This window comes from Hemicordylus capensis, chromosome 1 (genome assembly GCF_027244095.1).
Source record: "Hemicordylus capensis ecotype Gifberg chromosome 1, rHemCap1.1.pri, whole genome shotgun sequence".
Lineage (NCBI taxonomy): Eukaryota > Metazoa > Chordata > Lepidosauria > Squamata > Cordylidae > Hemicordylus > Hemicordylus capensis.
In genome coordinates, this window is record NC_069657.1 from 115337618 (window position 1) to 115354036 (window position 16419).

Sequence of the window (16419 nt, forward strand, 5' to 3'; positions counted from 1 at the left end):
GCTGCACTGCAGTCCCTCGTCTTCCTGCCGCCTGTTTGCTTAGTGTCGCCTGCAAAAACCACACACAGAGTCATACATTTAGCTCTAGTTTGTCAAAGCCAATTGGTGTTTACATTTCTTTCAGCATTTTTGTTTGGGGAGGATAGTAGGAAATCTAAGGAGGGATTCCCCCCCCAGGGCTTTGTCCCTCAATTAGACCCCCCAGTGGACTGCTTCCCACCCAGCAGCTACGGTCCTAACTCTGTGCATCCAAGGAGTGTCATCCTCTATTGGTTGTAAGGATAACTTTGGCCCCATCGACTCCAATCTGGGTTGGTGGTAAAGTCACATTTGTTTCTCCATCTCATTGTTCCCTCTTCTTCTGGTGGACTGCAGCCAGTCCTCTTTGCTCCTCTCTGGTTAAGCTGTCCTGTAACCTTTAAGTGTTCTTCCGTATTAGGTCTCTACGGCTAGAAGGTAATTTGCAAGTATTTATGTTATACACTTGCAATAAAACCCTTTACCAATTTTGATTGTGTGAGGTTAGTAGTGAGGGTAAATTCTGGCTCACAGTTTTTCCTGAACCCCAAAATACATAGGGGTGTGTTTATGTCTTGTCATCTTTGTAGATGGGAGAGCAGATGCTACTTGTTCCTAATGAACAAACCCTGAAAGACTTACATGTCTCCTTACTGGGGTCTTTTAACACCAGTTAAGGAGGTGGTGAAAGCAAAGACCAGTGGTATAGTCACACATTCAGAAGTGCAGGCACATTCCATGATAGCCCACACAGCTACATCCACTTTGACAGCCATGCCCCATATTCACATCCACCCCAGTGGCCACACTCCCAACTTAGGACAGATGCAGTAATTGGGGGTGGGTGGGTGGGTATGCTACCAGAACAGGGGCGTAACTACCATTAGGCAAGGGTCATCTTGGGGCCCCACTGCCTCGAGGGGCCCCCCAGAGGCACATCACATGACTCCCCACCCACCTGTGTTGCACTCCCTATGAATTATGTTGAGTCTCTTGGAGATCGGCAGTAGCAGAGAGTAAAAAAACTAGATTCAATGTGAACTAGATATTCACCGTACTCATAATGGGGATGTGAGTGTGAATGCACTATATATTGTGAAGTGTGTTTGTGTATATCAGCGAGGGGCCCATTTTAAAATCTTGTCTCTGGGTCCACTCCAACCTTGCTACGCCCCTGTACCAGAATTTAAGGATAGTTCCCTAATTCTACAGAGCTTGAATATCATGTGGTTATTCAAGCAGAAGAGAAGTCTGGATTGTCAGCCACAAATGGTGGAGGATGGCCACCAAGGCACAAGTTGGTCATTGCCAATTTGCATACCTAATATTTTATAATATTTATAATAAATTGCAAACAATAGTGAATGTAATAGGATGGACTTGTCCAAGCACAAAGTGCCACTATAGTTATGTCAATAGATGAACCATCACAGCTGTATATACACCTTTAGGAACAGGGTAGTTATAGGTATTCTGTGTTGCACATTGAGGAGAACCATGTGGTACAACCCCACTGTGGCTGTACTAGATTGTCTCCTATACCAGAATACAAGTTGGTGACTTAATGTTTCCCAGCATCAAATAATTTCGAACAACCAAGGGGCAAAACAAGAATTGCTAAAATGTTTATTCAGGAAATTAGTATGGAAGTCAATAAAGCAGATGAGTCCAGCTTCCAGTGAACAGAGCTCCTTATCAAGAAGAAGCCTTCTCTGATGGGAGCGTGAAATCACAACTCCTGGTATATTAGAAGTTTCAAGCCACTTTTGAAGCATTGACTAGCAACAAGACTGCTTAATGGATAAGAGTGTGAGCTATCAGCAAGGAAACCACTCATTCAAATCTTGCCTCAGCCAATTATATAAATAATGGTATGCAAGTCTTCTTAACCTCCATTTATTTCCTCTAGGCAAAAACTGCAACACTGCCTGTAAAATAAAAACATCCATATATTTACTAAGAAGTAAATATAAAATATAAATAAATAGAAATCAATATAAAATATAAAAATAGACTATAAATATGATAGGAAGATAGATAGATAGATAAAGTTTCACTGAATTAAGTTGAATTTACTTCCCAGGAACTGTCTGTAAGATTGCAGCCTTCTAAGTCCCCCCCCAAAAGAATATTTGAAATCTTAGAAATCCCAGGGCCAAACTGCATATGATGGAGCAGCCACATGTATTTATTAATGTATCTGCCCTGTTCACATAGATGATGACGACGATATAAAGTGGGGAGCAGTAATTAATGTTTTACAAGAAGGCTTTTTTTGGGTGAACGATCACAGTGGAAAATTACTTCAGCTGGCTTAGCTTAGTGACATGTCAAGAGCCTTAACTGGTGAGAAACTGTTGTGGCTTCTTCCCATCCTTTTACATTCTTCCTTGGAATGTTTTTCCAACATGATCTCATAAAAATTTATGGTAAAGCTACAACTGATCTAATATCTCTTGCTTGTAAAGGTTTTTGTGTGGAGGCCAAGTTAATTAAAACTTTATTGCTGGTGTGGTAGGCTCTGACTTGCATTGTGTGTGTGTGTGTGTGTGTCTGTGTGTAAAAAGCATAGCAAGGTGTAAATAAGGAATTAATAATTAACTGAATGCACAACAATAGTTTTAGGGATGTCCACAAATCGATTTGGCACATCGAGTAGGATGCCACTTTTTCAGGCATGGCGCTGCACCACTCAGAAGTCCCCACATAGCTGCAGGACTTCACCCAGCAGCTTGTGCATGGTGGCCATGCTCAGGCTGCTGTGTGAAGCCCCGTTGGTGTAGATGGACGACTGAGCAGCACAACGCCATGCACGGAAAAGCGGTGGGGTGGTAGAGGAGCAAGTAAGGACCTGCTTTACTCATGCTTAAGGGTATTGCTCCCCACCCCATCAAAACATTCATGCACATCCCTATTATCTTTTCAACCTCACTTCCAAGACTGTTGGGTCCAGGGTCGGGACGGCGGCTGGGGAGTCACAGAATGGTGGGAGGAAAACTGTGACTCCATTTGCTCCTCCTCCGAGCTGGGCAGTTACTACATCTTATGGATTGCTCCTTTTAAACATCTCCACCATCTTCTCTATTCTAAAGTCTTCATTGCTGCTTTGTTCACTTCCCCTTTAGACTTTGCCAGACTACTTTCCTTACTTCAAGGAAGGCCCTCTTAACCTTGATTTTACAGATGGAAATATTTCTTCAGAGGGCTGAGCTGGTGAATCTACTTTGCCTTGGACACAGGGCCCATCAATCAACATTATATTAGTAACATCAGTTTGACTTGAGTCTTGTCAAGTCTCATGGCCAGATACAGAGCTGAAATTCCACACCTGGGTCCGAAGACAAGGAAATACACAGCTACCAACTGTACCCTTACATAGCTTCCATCCACTTCAATAGGATGAATGCAAAAAAAAAATCTCCCTGGACTGTGCCGCTGTATTAAACACTCTTTCCAGAATGTAAGAGTTGTTTGTGTTGTTTCTTAGTATCACCTGTACAAAGATATTACAATATTTTTGTTCAATCAGGTTCAGCAGACTTGCATACCATTAATTATATTCTTACTATATAAGTGATAAATGGCTGAGACAAGATTTGAATGAGTGATTTCCTTGCTCATAGCTCACACTCTTATCCATTAACCAGTCTTGTTGTTAGTCAAAGTTTCAAAAGTGGTTTGAAACTTCTAATATACCAGGAGTTGTGATTTCATGCTCCCATCAGAGGCCTCTTCTGCCTTGGCAGCCTTTAGGATGCATGCCATCCCCCTACTCATGCTCCTGGCATTTTCCATCTCTGTCCATTCCTGCCTGATACTAGTGTGTAGCATCTGGCAACAGTGATTGCTTGCCATTGCAGTGGTGCCAACATTGGGGTCAGTTTGTAGTTTTACAGCTCATAACATTCAGGGATGTAGGGTGACAGCTTAAGCTGGTGGTGCACCAGAAAAAGTTCTGCCATGTGGCTCAAAAGCAATTTTGAGATGTTCCACACAATTATGTCTGACCTACTCCCTATCTTAATGTCAATGTACAGCTACTTTCTGTACTAAACTACAGACAAAATATGTTAATGTCTGTCTAGACAATTTTTAAATTAAAACCAAATGTTGATTTCAAATTCTGTTAATATAAGAATTACAGTATTATATCCTGCACTTCTGTTTGGAATTGTGTCCCAGCATATCAACAAAAGGACACAAATAAATGGCTAATAGATTGTGTGATAAGGATTTTGGTGCTGTGAGAACAAATCGGGCATTATCCATCCACTGCTCTTCAGGATCCTCTTTTTGGAGGTCTTTGCCAATGGTGTATTGCTGCAGGGATGGGCATGGCTTCAGTTCAGTCCCAGTGCTTTTTTCCTCCAGAATCTCAGCAGGGATGCAAAGCCTTTGCTTTCTACATGGAAATAATATGCTGCTCTTGCTAGTCCTACAGTTTGTTAAATAACTGAATATTGGACTACAATTGATTTTATTACTATTTTTCCTGTCTTCTGCTACAAGGAGTATCCTTTAGTGAAGGCAGTTAATGACTAAGTATATGGATAGATTTTATAACAAACAATTAGGAGAGAGTGCCACATACTGCTGTGGTAAGTGTGCACACGGGACTGCTTTTTTGGCAACACAAATACAAAGCTGTCTTGGATGTGTAAACTAGTTGTGTGGCTTGTTGGATACAGACCAATGCCACTAGGTTTTACAAGGATCTTATTCTCTAGGGAAGATGTTTGACGGTCTAGAAACATGAACAAATGACAAACTTGTTATAAATAATCTAGCACTGTTTTCATAATTTCATATTTTTATAAATGTGATTAAATCCACAATTAAAAAAGCACTGATTCATTTGGACAGAACACAGTAACAAGCAACCTTTTAATGTGTAGCAGGTAATACACAGATTACAAACAACAATACATTTAGATTCAAATGTGCAGGACAGAATGCCAATTAATATTAAATCATTAACATTGTTTAGAACAGAGAATACCTGCAATTCTGAAGTTAACAATTTAATTTATTTCCTTACAATGTTCCACATAAAAATTTGCAGTTTTTATGCTCACAATTTTCCCACATAAAATAGGTTTCAAATATGTATTTGAATATACTTTTGTAATCTGAAGAATCTTGAAGATTTAGTTATTTTAATTGTGTATTGAATTTTTTGAAAACACACAACAGCAGTTAACACATTGTACATTTCATTATCTTGCTTGTTCAGTTCAGTAGGTTAATGCTTATTGATTACACCCACCCTGTGCACAGGAGGGGATGCAAATCCTTAGTCCAAATCCATAGATTCCAAAGTTTAGCTCACATTAGATTGCTTGTAAATAGATGGATGTGTTAAGCATGTTGGTATATCTGTTTTGACAAAGCATCACTAGTTAGCAGATAAGAAAATTTCACAAAATTGCCATAATTTCAAGTGCTGTTGTATTCTACCGTGCTTTGCATAATCAGGTAACAATCCTCAGACAAGAAGATATAGCGAGGGGAAAAAATCAACATAATGAGGCTGTTCTCACGTACAGCCTAACCCAGGCTAGGGATGTCCAGCCTGGGTTAGGCTGTGCTGAGATTGAGAACCGCCGGGCCAGCACTGCCTAGCCTGGCTTTTTAGCCCAGCTGCTAGCCAGGGTTTAGGGAGCAAGTCTTTCGTAAACCCAGGCTACTTGCTTGTGTGTGAGCCGGGCTGCTTCCAGCCTGGCTGTACACAGAGACAGGCGCCTAGAGTGCCTAGAATCCCCCAATACACTGTGTGTGTCACGTGGTGCATTGTGGGATTTCTGGAGGCTGGGCCAAGTCCTAGCTTCTGTTTACCAGGAGCAGAGGAGAGTTTCATCCATGTTGCTTCCAGCAGTGCTGGTCATGTGAGTACATGGCTTGTGCACCTTTGGGGCTGCAAGTGGTCATCTGAGGGATGGTAATTGAACCCTGCTTCCCCCCCCCCCCCCGCCCTCCCGCCCAATATGTACTGTCTTGAACACTGACACAGATTTTCAACAACTGAAATAAAAACAAATTTTTGGGGGGAAACCAACTATTTAGCAGTGTTAATGTTGGCTTGGAACCAGGAGGGTTCTTTTTGCGTAGTTCCAAATAGATCAATATTAAAAATAAAGCAAAGGTCAATTACAATGATCAGGTGTCATTTATCTTAATACCCATGAAAGCTTTATTGATTAATAAATATGGCCTGTGAGCCTGCTATAAAAATCTTTTAGTTTAAAAATGTTTTAGTAAAGATTATTTTAGGTAAAAAGTAAAGTAAAGAAGGGTACTGGCAGATTATTCAGGCAGAAGGGTCAGGTGGACAAAGGGCAGGGGAATATGAAATGAAACATCTAAACCCCTTTAAATAACACAGCATGGCTTTAGAAGCCATGAAGGTTATACACTCTTTCCTTGTTATGCTGAAAACCCAAGTCTTCAGGGTTCTTATTTCTAAGCCAGGCTTGAGATTCAATTACAGCTTGGTACAGGGAATTCACGTACCAACAGACAAGATGTAGCAACAACTGATGAGATCATCCTGAGCCTTTTTCTGACTGTCATTTTTCAGATGACCCAACTGTAACTCTCTAAGGAGGCAAAACCCTACTATGTTTCATGATGGTCACCAACATGACCGCTCACCTACACAGGGTTCCTCCTACATGGCAGCAGCCAGCAGCAGGGAAGAAAACCACAATGGATAAACAACATGGAGAAAAGAGGAACCCTTCCACAAATTGATGGAAGAGAGAGTGGTCCAGTTCAGATGTTTGACATCCTCCAAACTGAAATCACCTGCAGCAGTGTGTGGACTACCTTTGGACTTGTCACCTGGCCAGAATCAAAACAGATTACACAGATGGTATGATTCAGTGCCTCTCCATGGGTGTGTTCAATATATGGTCACATGGCCATCACAGTGGCCATTTTTCAAGCTGCTACAAACAAATAGATGATAGCAACTGTCTGTCCACACCCACAATCATATGTGATTCTGACTGCATTGCAAGTCCAAGCAGCCTCTTGTATACTGCACATGGGGGCTGCTGAACAGCTTAACTAAGGCAGAGGATGTAAGAACTGGAGGCTGAAAGAATCCTGTTTTCCTTAGCAGTTTTACAGCATACCATGGCAGCACTTGTTGCTTTGGTCTTTCTCATCAGGCTCAGTAGCCTACAGACCTGTGCTTTTAAGAATCCTAAGATTCTGATGTGCTGGTCTAACAGAAGTATAATTGCAATGCTATTCTTACATTTCTATCATGATTTGCAAAATTAATTCATTTACTGGCATTATAAATAAGGCAGTGTTTGGCCTAAAATTATCCTACTACAGTCAAGGTGACAAATTCTATGTAAATCACAGGATGACACAACTTAACTCACTAAGTTAACACTAGTGATTTTTTTAAAAAAAGCCTATACGAAGTGATACAGAAATAAACCTGCATTCATAGTAATATATATATATTTTTCTAGTGTTTTCAGATGCAATAAATATTAGATATAATCTATAGATTCTATTTCATATTTATCTCATATAGGTGATAAATCTCTATTAGAAATATAAACTAGGATCCATTGATCCATTAATATAAGACATGTAGCACTTGGGTATGGAAATTACTAAACTGTTCCATGTTAAATATGAGTTATATAGCTGTTCCATCAAAACAAAGGTTTGATGGATTTAGTTCCTTTTAAAAACCAAAGAACTCACTTTCATGACACCGTCAACTCAAAGAGCAGACTGGAATTTGGATAGAACATATATTTTTGTTTCTTGTAAAGCTCACTTTGTTCCAGAAAGAAAGTGCTATTAGCAAAATTATCACCAGAGCAAATTATTAAGACGTAGGTGGTGCTATGACAGAAGTACAATGTGGATATGCTGTTCAGTGTGCCCAAGCAGAGTTCTCCTGTTGCAGCTAATGGCAAGAAAAAGTGTGCATGTACTCCCCGAGATCCATTCAAGGCCATTCCTAGCATGAAGCCGGGTGACACACTGTGGGCCAGTTCTCAAGGGCAGCACAGCAGTCCCCCCCCTTCCCCCCCTCCCCCCCCCCATGGAAGGGCTGCACAAGAAGGAAGGTGAAACAACAGCATTGCTTTTCTATGTTGCTTTTCTTCTTTCCTTCCCATTTGCAATACGAAAGGAAAGAAGGAGGAGATTTGAAAGGAAAAAACTGGAAACTTAACATTAAAAAGCAAGAGAGCGACAGAGGAGCAGGGGGAAGGGGCACCATTTGCTGCTCTACTTCAGGCAGCAAAATGTCATGGGCCACCACTGGATCAATTTGCCATGGCCAGCAAGAGCAGCTTCCTGTGTGCAAAGAGTTATGCATCCAGATTGGTGCTGTGATCCAGTTAGGAGACATATCAAGATCAAAGGTGAACTACTCGTGGTGTTCTTCCAATAGACCTCCATGTGTGCTACTACGATGTACATACAATTGGATCAGGGCCTGTATGATTAGCATATGAAAAAATGCAATCATGAAAAAAATGCCTTATAATGGAATAAGCTTATAATTGAGCAGGCTAAAAGAAAAAAGCTTGCAGCACTTTGAGAAAACTATATATACAAGCGACTGCCTTCAGTACCATCAAATGTCAAACTTACTATATTTACAAAGGAGTGCCTTCTTATTGTCACAACACATTAGTATGTTTTATAGAATACAATAATGACAGGTGTTTTTTTAAAATACTGACATTCCAAAAATAATAGAGGAAGTACCGCTTTCAATCCTTGTCAGAAAATTGAGAGCTAATAAAATAATGGTTCAACATGTTGTACCCATCCATTACCACCTGAACTCAGTGTAAAAATGGCCAGATACTCTTTCTGCAAAGATGTTCAAGGTCTTGTTTTTAGACAAATAGCCATCAATATTTTGTGAGTTCCTTGAATGAAATACTGACCCCTTGTTTGTAGTACAAAATATTTTCTTGGAATAAGCTATTAAACTTCCTCCAAAGATGATAAAATTAGTTTACTGTTTTACATCATTTAAATACTTTCCCTATTATCTGCAGAATTCCATTTTTTTTAAAAAAATCCTCTATTTGTATTTTATACAAATCTAACTGACATGAAACAATACTATAGCTATATAATGCTGCAAAATACTAATGACCGTGTGGAAATACAACAAAGCAAAATGAGTAACAGAAGTCTAGACCTCCCTAGCATTGTGTTTCTTTGAAAAGAGTTTCATTGAAAGATTTTTTTCTGTGATGTAATTCTTTCCCTCTGCTCAGCATAAATGTAAGATAGATATTCAATCCTCATTTAATGACTTCAAGTGATGAGGAACTTTCTGTTTTCTTTGGCAACCACTAAGTTCAATACTCTTTTTCTTGATTTTAACTTTGATTCTGTAACACAAGCCACTAGCAGATGGCCTCTTGCCTGGAGACTGTTGAAACATGTTGAACTCTAAAGGGGGTGATCTGAACCAAAACTGAATCCAAACCCAAAAAGTGGCTCAAAGTATTATTTAGTGAACTGAAAGGGAACTAAAATCTCTTTGTTACATTAAAAAGGGATAGCAGATCAGAACAAGAGGTGCAATAATTAGACGTTGAGGAAGCTCTTTTGAGGGCTGTAGAGAAGTTTTAAAATAGCCCTGTTCAGGAATTATGAAAATGGGAGTGCTCTGCAAGACTACAGTGTCCCCAGGAGCACATTGGCAAGACCAGCCCCCAGTGTGATTGTCCTGCCCACTGCGATCTCCACCATTTCAGCATTTGTCTGCAGACAGAGACATACACTCATGGAGAGAATTCTAATCACAGGGAGAGTCTCTCCCCCAGGATAGGATTTGTATTTTCAGACAAATGCTCTGTGTGTGTGTGTGTGTGTGTGTGTGTGGTGGTGGGGTGGTAGTTAAAGAGTTTGTCAGTGCAGAACTAAGCCTTACAGCAGCACTCTCATAAACGCTGTACTCCAATACAGCATCCATGGGTACTTGGACACCTGAGTAGGCCTTATATTTTCCAAGAAATCATTAAGTAGGTGAGAGGAACAAAAGAAAGTGTTCTGGGTAGAATTGCCAATTTTTTCTTTTTGAAAACCGTCCTCTATGCTGTCCCACAATTGGTAGTTCTCCTGCTGGCTGCATTTACCTTGATCGCCAATACGAACTGCTTCTCTCAGATGAAGTCAAATAAAAGCTAAACCGGTTTTCCAATCAGAAGCATCTGGCTAGCTCAGACAATGACCTTGAGCTACTCCTCAGAACGTGAGAATTTCAAACAGCTGGAAACAGTTGGTCAGAGCACGGTCCTGAAACATACCGGTCCCTGACTGGATTTTCCCCCTCTCACCCTCATCTCAGTAAGAAGTGAAAATAGGGTTGGTTCTAGGAATTTTTACATTCTGCCACTGGAAGCAGATACCCTGCATCTCCTTCTCAGTAACATTTCTGCCAACTTTAGAGTATTGCTCAGAAATGTACCTCAGAGAAGACTGTGCAGCAAAATGAATAATAAAATGTTTTGGCTCAATTCTGATTGAAGGTCATCAATGTTTTGTTAACTCTCCAGTCTGGTTCAGATGCAATTTTTATTTATTTTTTAATGGCTGACTCCCTCATTAACATGCACACACGTAGCCCCCGCCCCAGCATGTGGACAGTGCTCGTGGCCCTGCTTCTGAAGCATGGATGCTCCTGCAGGTGGGGTGATTTTAACTGACCTTCCTTTCTTTTGCAAAACTCCATGAAACCCTGAAGTGGGATTTCTGAGGGCTGAACAACCCTCAGGGATGTACTACCAGATTGCACAAAGTGCTTTTGGAGGGAGGAGGACTAGCAAAAATCACTCCCACCTGCACGAGCACCTGGGCCATTCCCAGATGGTGATTTTAATTTGCTTCACCACAAGAAGGGCAGGTGTGCATTCAAACATCAGATGGATTTACATCGAAGTCCGCATACTCCATCATGGAGCACTCCATACACAATTTGGGTTTTCCCCTGTGCATTGGAGCTTAGCTCACATTATCTCTGTGCTAAAAAGTTCCACTTTTTACAGTGACTTTTTGGGATACTTCAAATATATCCAATAGACACCACTTTTGAGATGTATGGAGGGGCCATGCTGATAGTGCCTTTTCTTAAAGCCTCACATTTTTCATTAACTTGGTGATCTTGCAGAACATTGTTCTATGCCCCTGCACGGTGCATTTTGTTTTCCACTTTTAATAAAATTTAACTCTTCCCCTCCCCTTTGAAAAGCCTCCTGTTTCTATTTGACTCGCAGTGGTACTTTATGGTGAACATAAGAATATAAGTAGGCTTTTCTTAAAGCCTCAATTTCTTCTTTTTAAAAACACTTGCTTAGTGATCCTGTGGAACATTGTATGCACCCGCATGGGCCAGGTACAGACGATGTTCCACAAGATCACCAAGGTGCCTTTTTTGGCTATACATGTGCACCATTAGTGAAGATGTCAGCTATTGTTTTGTAACTAATTCTGCCCCTTGCAACCTCTACAACAATACGATGGGTGAAGATTAACTTGCAGAAGGTGTTTCTTCTGTTCAAATACAGTATGCACAAGATCCCTCCTCTGCAGTGAATCTGACAATACTATCCAGGAGTCGCTTTATGTCTACTAAGGGGCAAATGTTTCAAATAATTAGAAAGTTAGTTCAGAATTTATGTACACATATAACTGTGTTTAGGGTGCAGTAATCAGATTTGTAGTGAAATGGCAAAACAAAACAAAAAACCAACCCCGCCCCCCAACAAACAACAACAAAACTAGATCAGCGGTGTAAAGAGTAACAAATCTGCCCAGGTACATTGAGAACCAGGTTTCATGTGTTTTTTTAAAAAGTAACATGGCAACATCATTTAAGTGACCAGATCCAAAGAAAGATGGGGTTCCTATACTTCTCATAGTTGTGCAAAAGACTGGTGCAGTTTATCAAGTCTCTTCTGCCTCTCTCTATTTGAGGAATAAGAGTTTTGATCTGTTCACTCTAAAAGTCACCATCAGGTAATTTAGGCCTATCAGTTTTGTTTAATGACTGTGCTGTTTGTACGCACCCTCATGTGGTAAGAAATGGTATGTAATATGTCAGGCAAACTTTTATCATCTAGTTATAAGGACATATTAAACCCTAGATCTAATCACATGAGACCAAGCAACATATTTGTCAAACAAAACTAATGAGATACGATCACTCATTGGCAACTTTACCACAATCAAAACTAAGATGAGAATCAGCCCTAGGCTATTGAAAATTTCAGGGAGGTATCAGTACAGCAGTTACATTTCTATACAAAGTGAAGCCCCCTACTTGCATTACAAAAACCAATTCAAAGTGAAGTAATCAAAGAGCTTAGACCCCCCACTATATAGCAGGGTTCCAAGTATATATCAAAAATGTTAATTTAAAATCAGCATCCTAATCCATATAACAGAGGGTGTTATGTAAGGTTAGGTCACTTCCTCTTGAAAATAATGCTATAAAAATAGGCTGCTCTTCCCAACATTTAGTACAATATTAAGTGTGGAACAAATAATATAATGTGATAGTACAACACAGAACTTTCTTTTCCCTGTATATATATTCTTCACTAAATCTTGTTAACATGGATGTTCTAACATTTTAACGTTAGGCTCAATATCAACAATGTAGCATAGTCTGATTTTCAGTAAGCAATCAACATCTCGCATTCATTTTATCTCCAAAGCACACAAAAATCCTTCTCGCTTTCAAAGGTATATACCTTATCTGTAAAGTTTCTGTGCCCACTGCAGCATAGCAGAGCATAGAAAAAGGGAAGGAGGACTAAAGCAGTGGTTCCAAAGGCACCAGGAGTACCAATGTTTATGTAATGGTGCTGTGGCTAAGAGTGGGTTCCACATAAGCGGCAGCATGCTCCAAGCAGCAGAATGTGTGTGTGTGTGTGTGTGTGTGTGTGTACAATGGGTTATTTTCTTAGCACAACTTACAGGGTTAGACTTATTTCCAAACACATCAGCCCGTTCTCCTAACATGTCTAGGATCAGGCTTTGTATCTGGTGCTTGTTCTCCAAGAAATTATAAGAATAATAATATAGCCAACATGGAGGCCCTCAGCAGAAACCTGTGTATCAGGTTTTTACTTTACAATATTTTTGATTGAAATTAGAATGTTTTAAATTAAGACTATCTGAAACAAACATACATAATAAGAATATCCATACATACAAAAGAATGACTACCAAGAAAAATTGGCTCCTTGGCTGGGTCATGAACAACCACCTGCAGCAGCAACCCACTGCATTTCTTCAATCTAAGTTTCTGTATTTTGTGAACAGATTGTACAGCACTCTCGGGGTCGACTTTAAGTCACAATTTACAATATCTAGGGGGAAAAAAAGAAAAGAACAAAGGGTGAAAGAATGTCAACAGATCATGCAATAATAGCATCTTAATAATGGTTATGTTTTCGTGTTTTCTTGAACTCCAAAGCATACATTGCAAATTGAACCTGCAACAAAAATGTTTGCGTCAGATCTGAAACCTAATTATATGAGGAAGGAACAGAAGAGGGCATTGCTGGACAGAGTAAGATGAAATGTAGGTTTGGGAGAGTCTTGTCAGAATGGTTGTCTTTGATATCTTGTTTAGTTGTATATGTTGCATATATTGTTGCTCTTATGATTTTTCTTTTGGTTTTGTCTTGCTTTTAGAACACGCTCCCTTTGTGTTTGGCATTTTCTTCACCTGTTTTCTTTAAATAGCTTGTGACTTGTGCAACAGGTAACACCAACTGTAACCAACTATCACTGGTTTTCCTTGCTCCTTCCCTCCCTTCTCCCAATTCTTTTTCTCATCCTCCTACCCCCAAACTTTCAATATTATTGGTCATGCCTTGTTGGTTGGCAGGAGAAGAACCTCCTTTCAGATCCTTATTTCAAGTACTGTGTAGCTGAAGAGCGTATGTGCTTTCTGCTCCTACAGGGACTGTTTGAAGTTCTGGGGTGGGTGGGAGGTCAAGCTTTCCCTGAAAAACTAGCAATTTTGTATGCCCTGTGGTTCCTCCCAACACTTCCAAATCCTCCCTCAAATCTTAACAGAAGCTTGCAGCGGGTCTGTGCTTGTCTACATGCTTCATTAGCAGTCACAATAATATTATCCATTTTTATATTCCCAAACAGCAGAATAATTCATACATGGTTCTTCAGTCGTGAAACTTAGAAAGGCTAGAATGCAAATTTGGGCAATACATAAGTTGTCAAATACATGTAAAATGCTAGACTGTTGCACAATTTTTGTTTGTTAAAAAAAAGGAAACAAATCATTTGCACAAATGGTGGAAATAACTAAATTATAGATGAATGAAATTAGTAGTACCCCAAACCCATAATTTTGTAGGTCTTTGTAGGAAGTTAAGTAGGTTTTTCTAGGCCAGTGACCCCCACTTGGTATGCTACTAAGTTTAATATTATTTTGACATATGGTTTATTATGTACAATTCTGGTTTGCAACAAAGCTCAGTGAACAAATTAAAGCAACAAATTAAACCAACAAAAAAAAGTAGGGCTCCAATCTTAGGCACATTTACTTGAAAATAAGCCCCACTGAACTGAGTGAGACTGTAAGAAACATGCTAAACATTAAACTAAAAACGTTTAAGACTGTGAGGTTACTTTTGTTGATTTATTTTTAAAAAGCTTTAATAATTACAACTACTTAGACTGTTAAAAAAGCTTTAATAATTACAACTACTTAGACTGTTAACATTTATCAGGAATCAAAGCAAGCAATGTTTTCTATGTTTGCACATGTAGATTTGGTTATTTAAACATGAAGTTGGGAAGATCAGCTTCCATTTCTATTTCTGACTGCTAAAAATGAAGTATTGGTTCATTTACCTAAAGGCCGTTGGAGGGGCCCCCTCCCCTGCAAATTAAGCATCATCATGCATGGATGGGCAACCACACCACCTGGGACAGACTAAAGAGGATCTGGGGCCCCCCAGGAGCAGTGGAGGCCCTGGACTTCGGTCCCAAAGTCCAGGGCTAAGAGCGCCTGTGTTCACAGGCTGATTCTAGAACTAGGTAGCAAAGAAATGGCCATTACATAACATTTGGCCCTGTGTCTAACATTCTGCAACCACGGGACAATTTTGGGTATCATTCCCAGCATCACTAAATTTTCATGAGTGTGAATAACAAGCACAATAATATACGGAGGAGACTCCATGTAGCTTCTATGGTTGAGAGTCATAGAAATACTTTTCTCTTGGATTTTATGAAAATATCACCAATATGATGCGCAGTACACAAAACAAAGAATGGAAAAGAAAATATGTCATCGTGCTATAGTTATTTCTAGAAAAAAAAATCAGATGTCCAATTTCACATCATATTTTCTGTTTTAAATAGTTTTATAATCTAGATGATTATTTTTAAAATTCATTCAGAGAAAATAAGGAACTGGAAAGCTATTTCGCATGCACATGTATATTATTAAGATCCTTTGTAGAACTCTTGTGCTCACTGGAAATTTTAAGCATGGGCATGCTGCCCAATGTAACAACATGAAAAACAGATGTGTTTTTCCATTCATGTTAAACAGAAAGTTTCATATTAAGCTTTTCAGTAATTGCACATGGAATACACAAACGCAAACATGTAAATGAATGCTAAAATGCCCTTATGGCTGATTTATGCTGGAAAAATATTAGCCATGTCTTTGATTAATAAATACCTGGAAAACTGAAATGCCATAATGATATTAATTGTCCACAAGGGATGTAATAACATAGCAATTCTCCATTTTCATTATGGCTAAAGATTTGACATTCTCTCTCTATTCACTTTGATTGAGGTTATACTGTACAGTAAAAGTTACCATTAAACAGGCAGCCCAGAAGATTTCCTATCTACACCATTGAGCTGTGCTTCTGATATCACCTTTCCATACTTTCAGGTTTGTTTGTTCATTCATTAATTTTTATACTACCTGAATCAATTATCTCTATGTTCACTGATCTCAATGTTTAAGCAAAAAAACCAAACAAACCCAACCCAATCTGTTGAAACAAAGAATATAGGATTAACCTATATGGAAAACTACTAAAATAAGGTACCTAAAACTAAGATTATATAGAAATTGTTATGGTCAAATCACTTTTCTTAGTGCAATAACTATTTTAGGTTATGCAGAATACAAGAAAGGCATTTCCCATGCAATATTATAATAAGGGTGTTGTGCCTAGGACATGAGATGATTTGGGATATTTGGTTGTACCTAAAAGACCTGAACTAGGAGACCCTGAATATATAAAATATATTTTGAAAAGTTTGTATGTATGTATGTATGTGCAAAATAAAATCATATTTACTGATGACCTACAGACGCAAATTCTGAACTCACAATCC

General features: G+C 39.3%; 1 protein-coding gene across 4 annotated transcripts in view; it reads right to left on the reverse strand.

The window, feature by feature from the left end:
- Positions 1 to 1931: 1931 nt before the first annotated feature.
- PARVA (parvin alpha) overlaps positions 1932 to 16419 on the reverse strand; it is a 133887-nt gene continuing 119399 nt past the window's right edge. For 3 of the 4 annotated variants that reach the window (XM_053277267.1, XM_053277281.1, XM_053277290.1), the window contains exon 13: positions 11289 to 13394. In XM_053277267.1, coding sequence (XP_053133242.1) covers positions 13318 to 13394 — 77 coding nt within the window. In that variant the 3' untranslated portion in view covers positions 11289 to 13317. Of the gene's footprint in view, positions 1947 to 11288; positions 13395 to 16419 lie in introns of those variants that run through there. The other variant, XR_008312122.1, reaches the window with a different exon arrangement.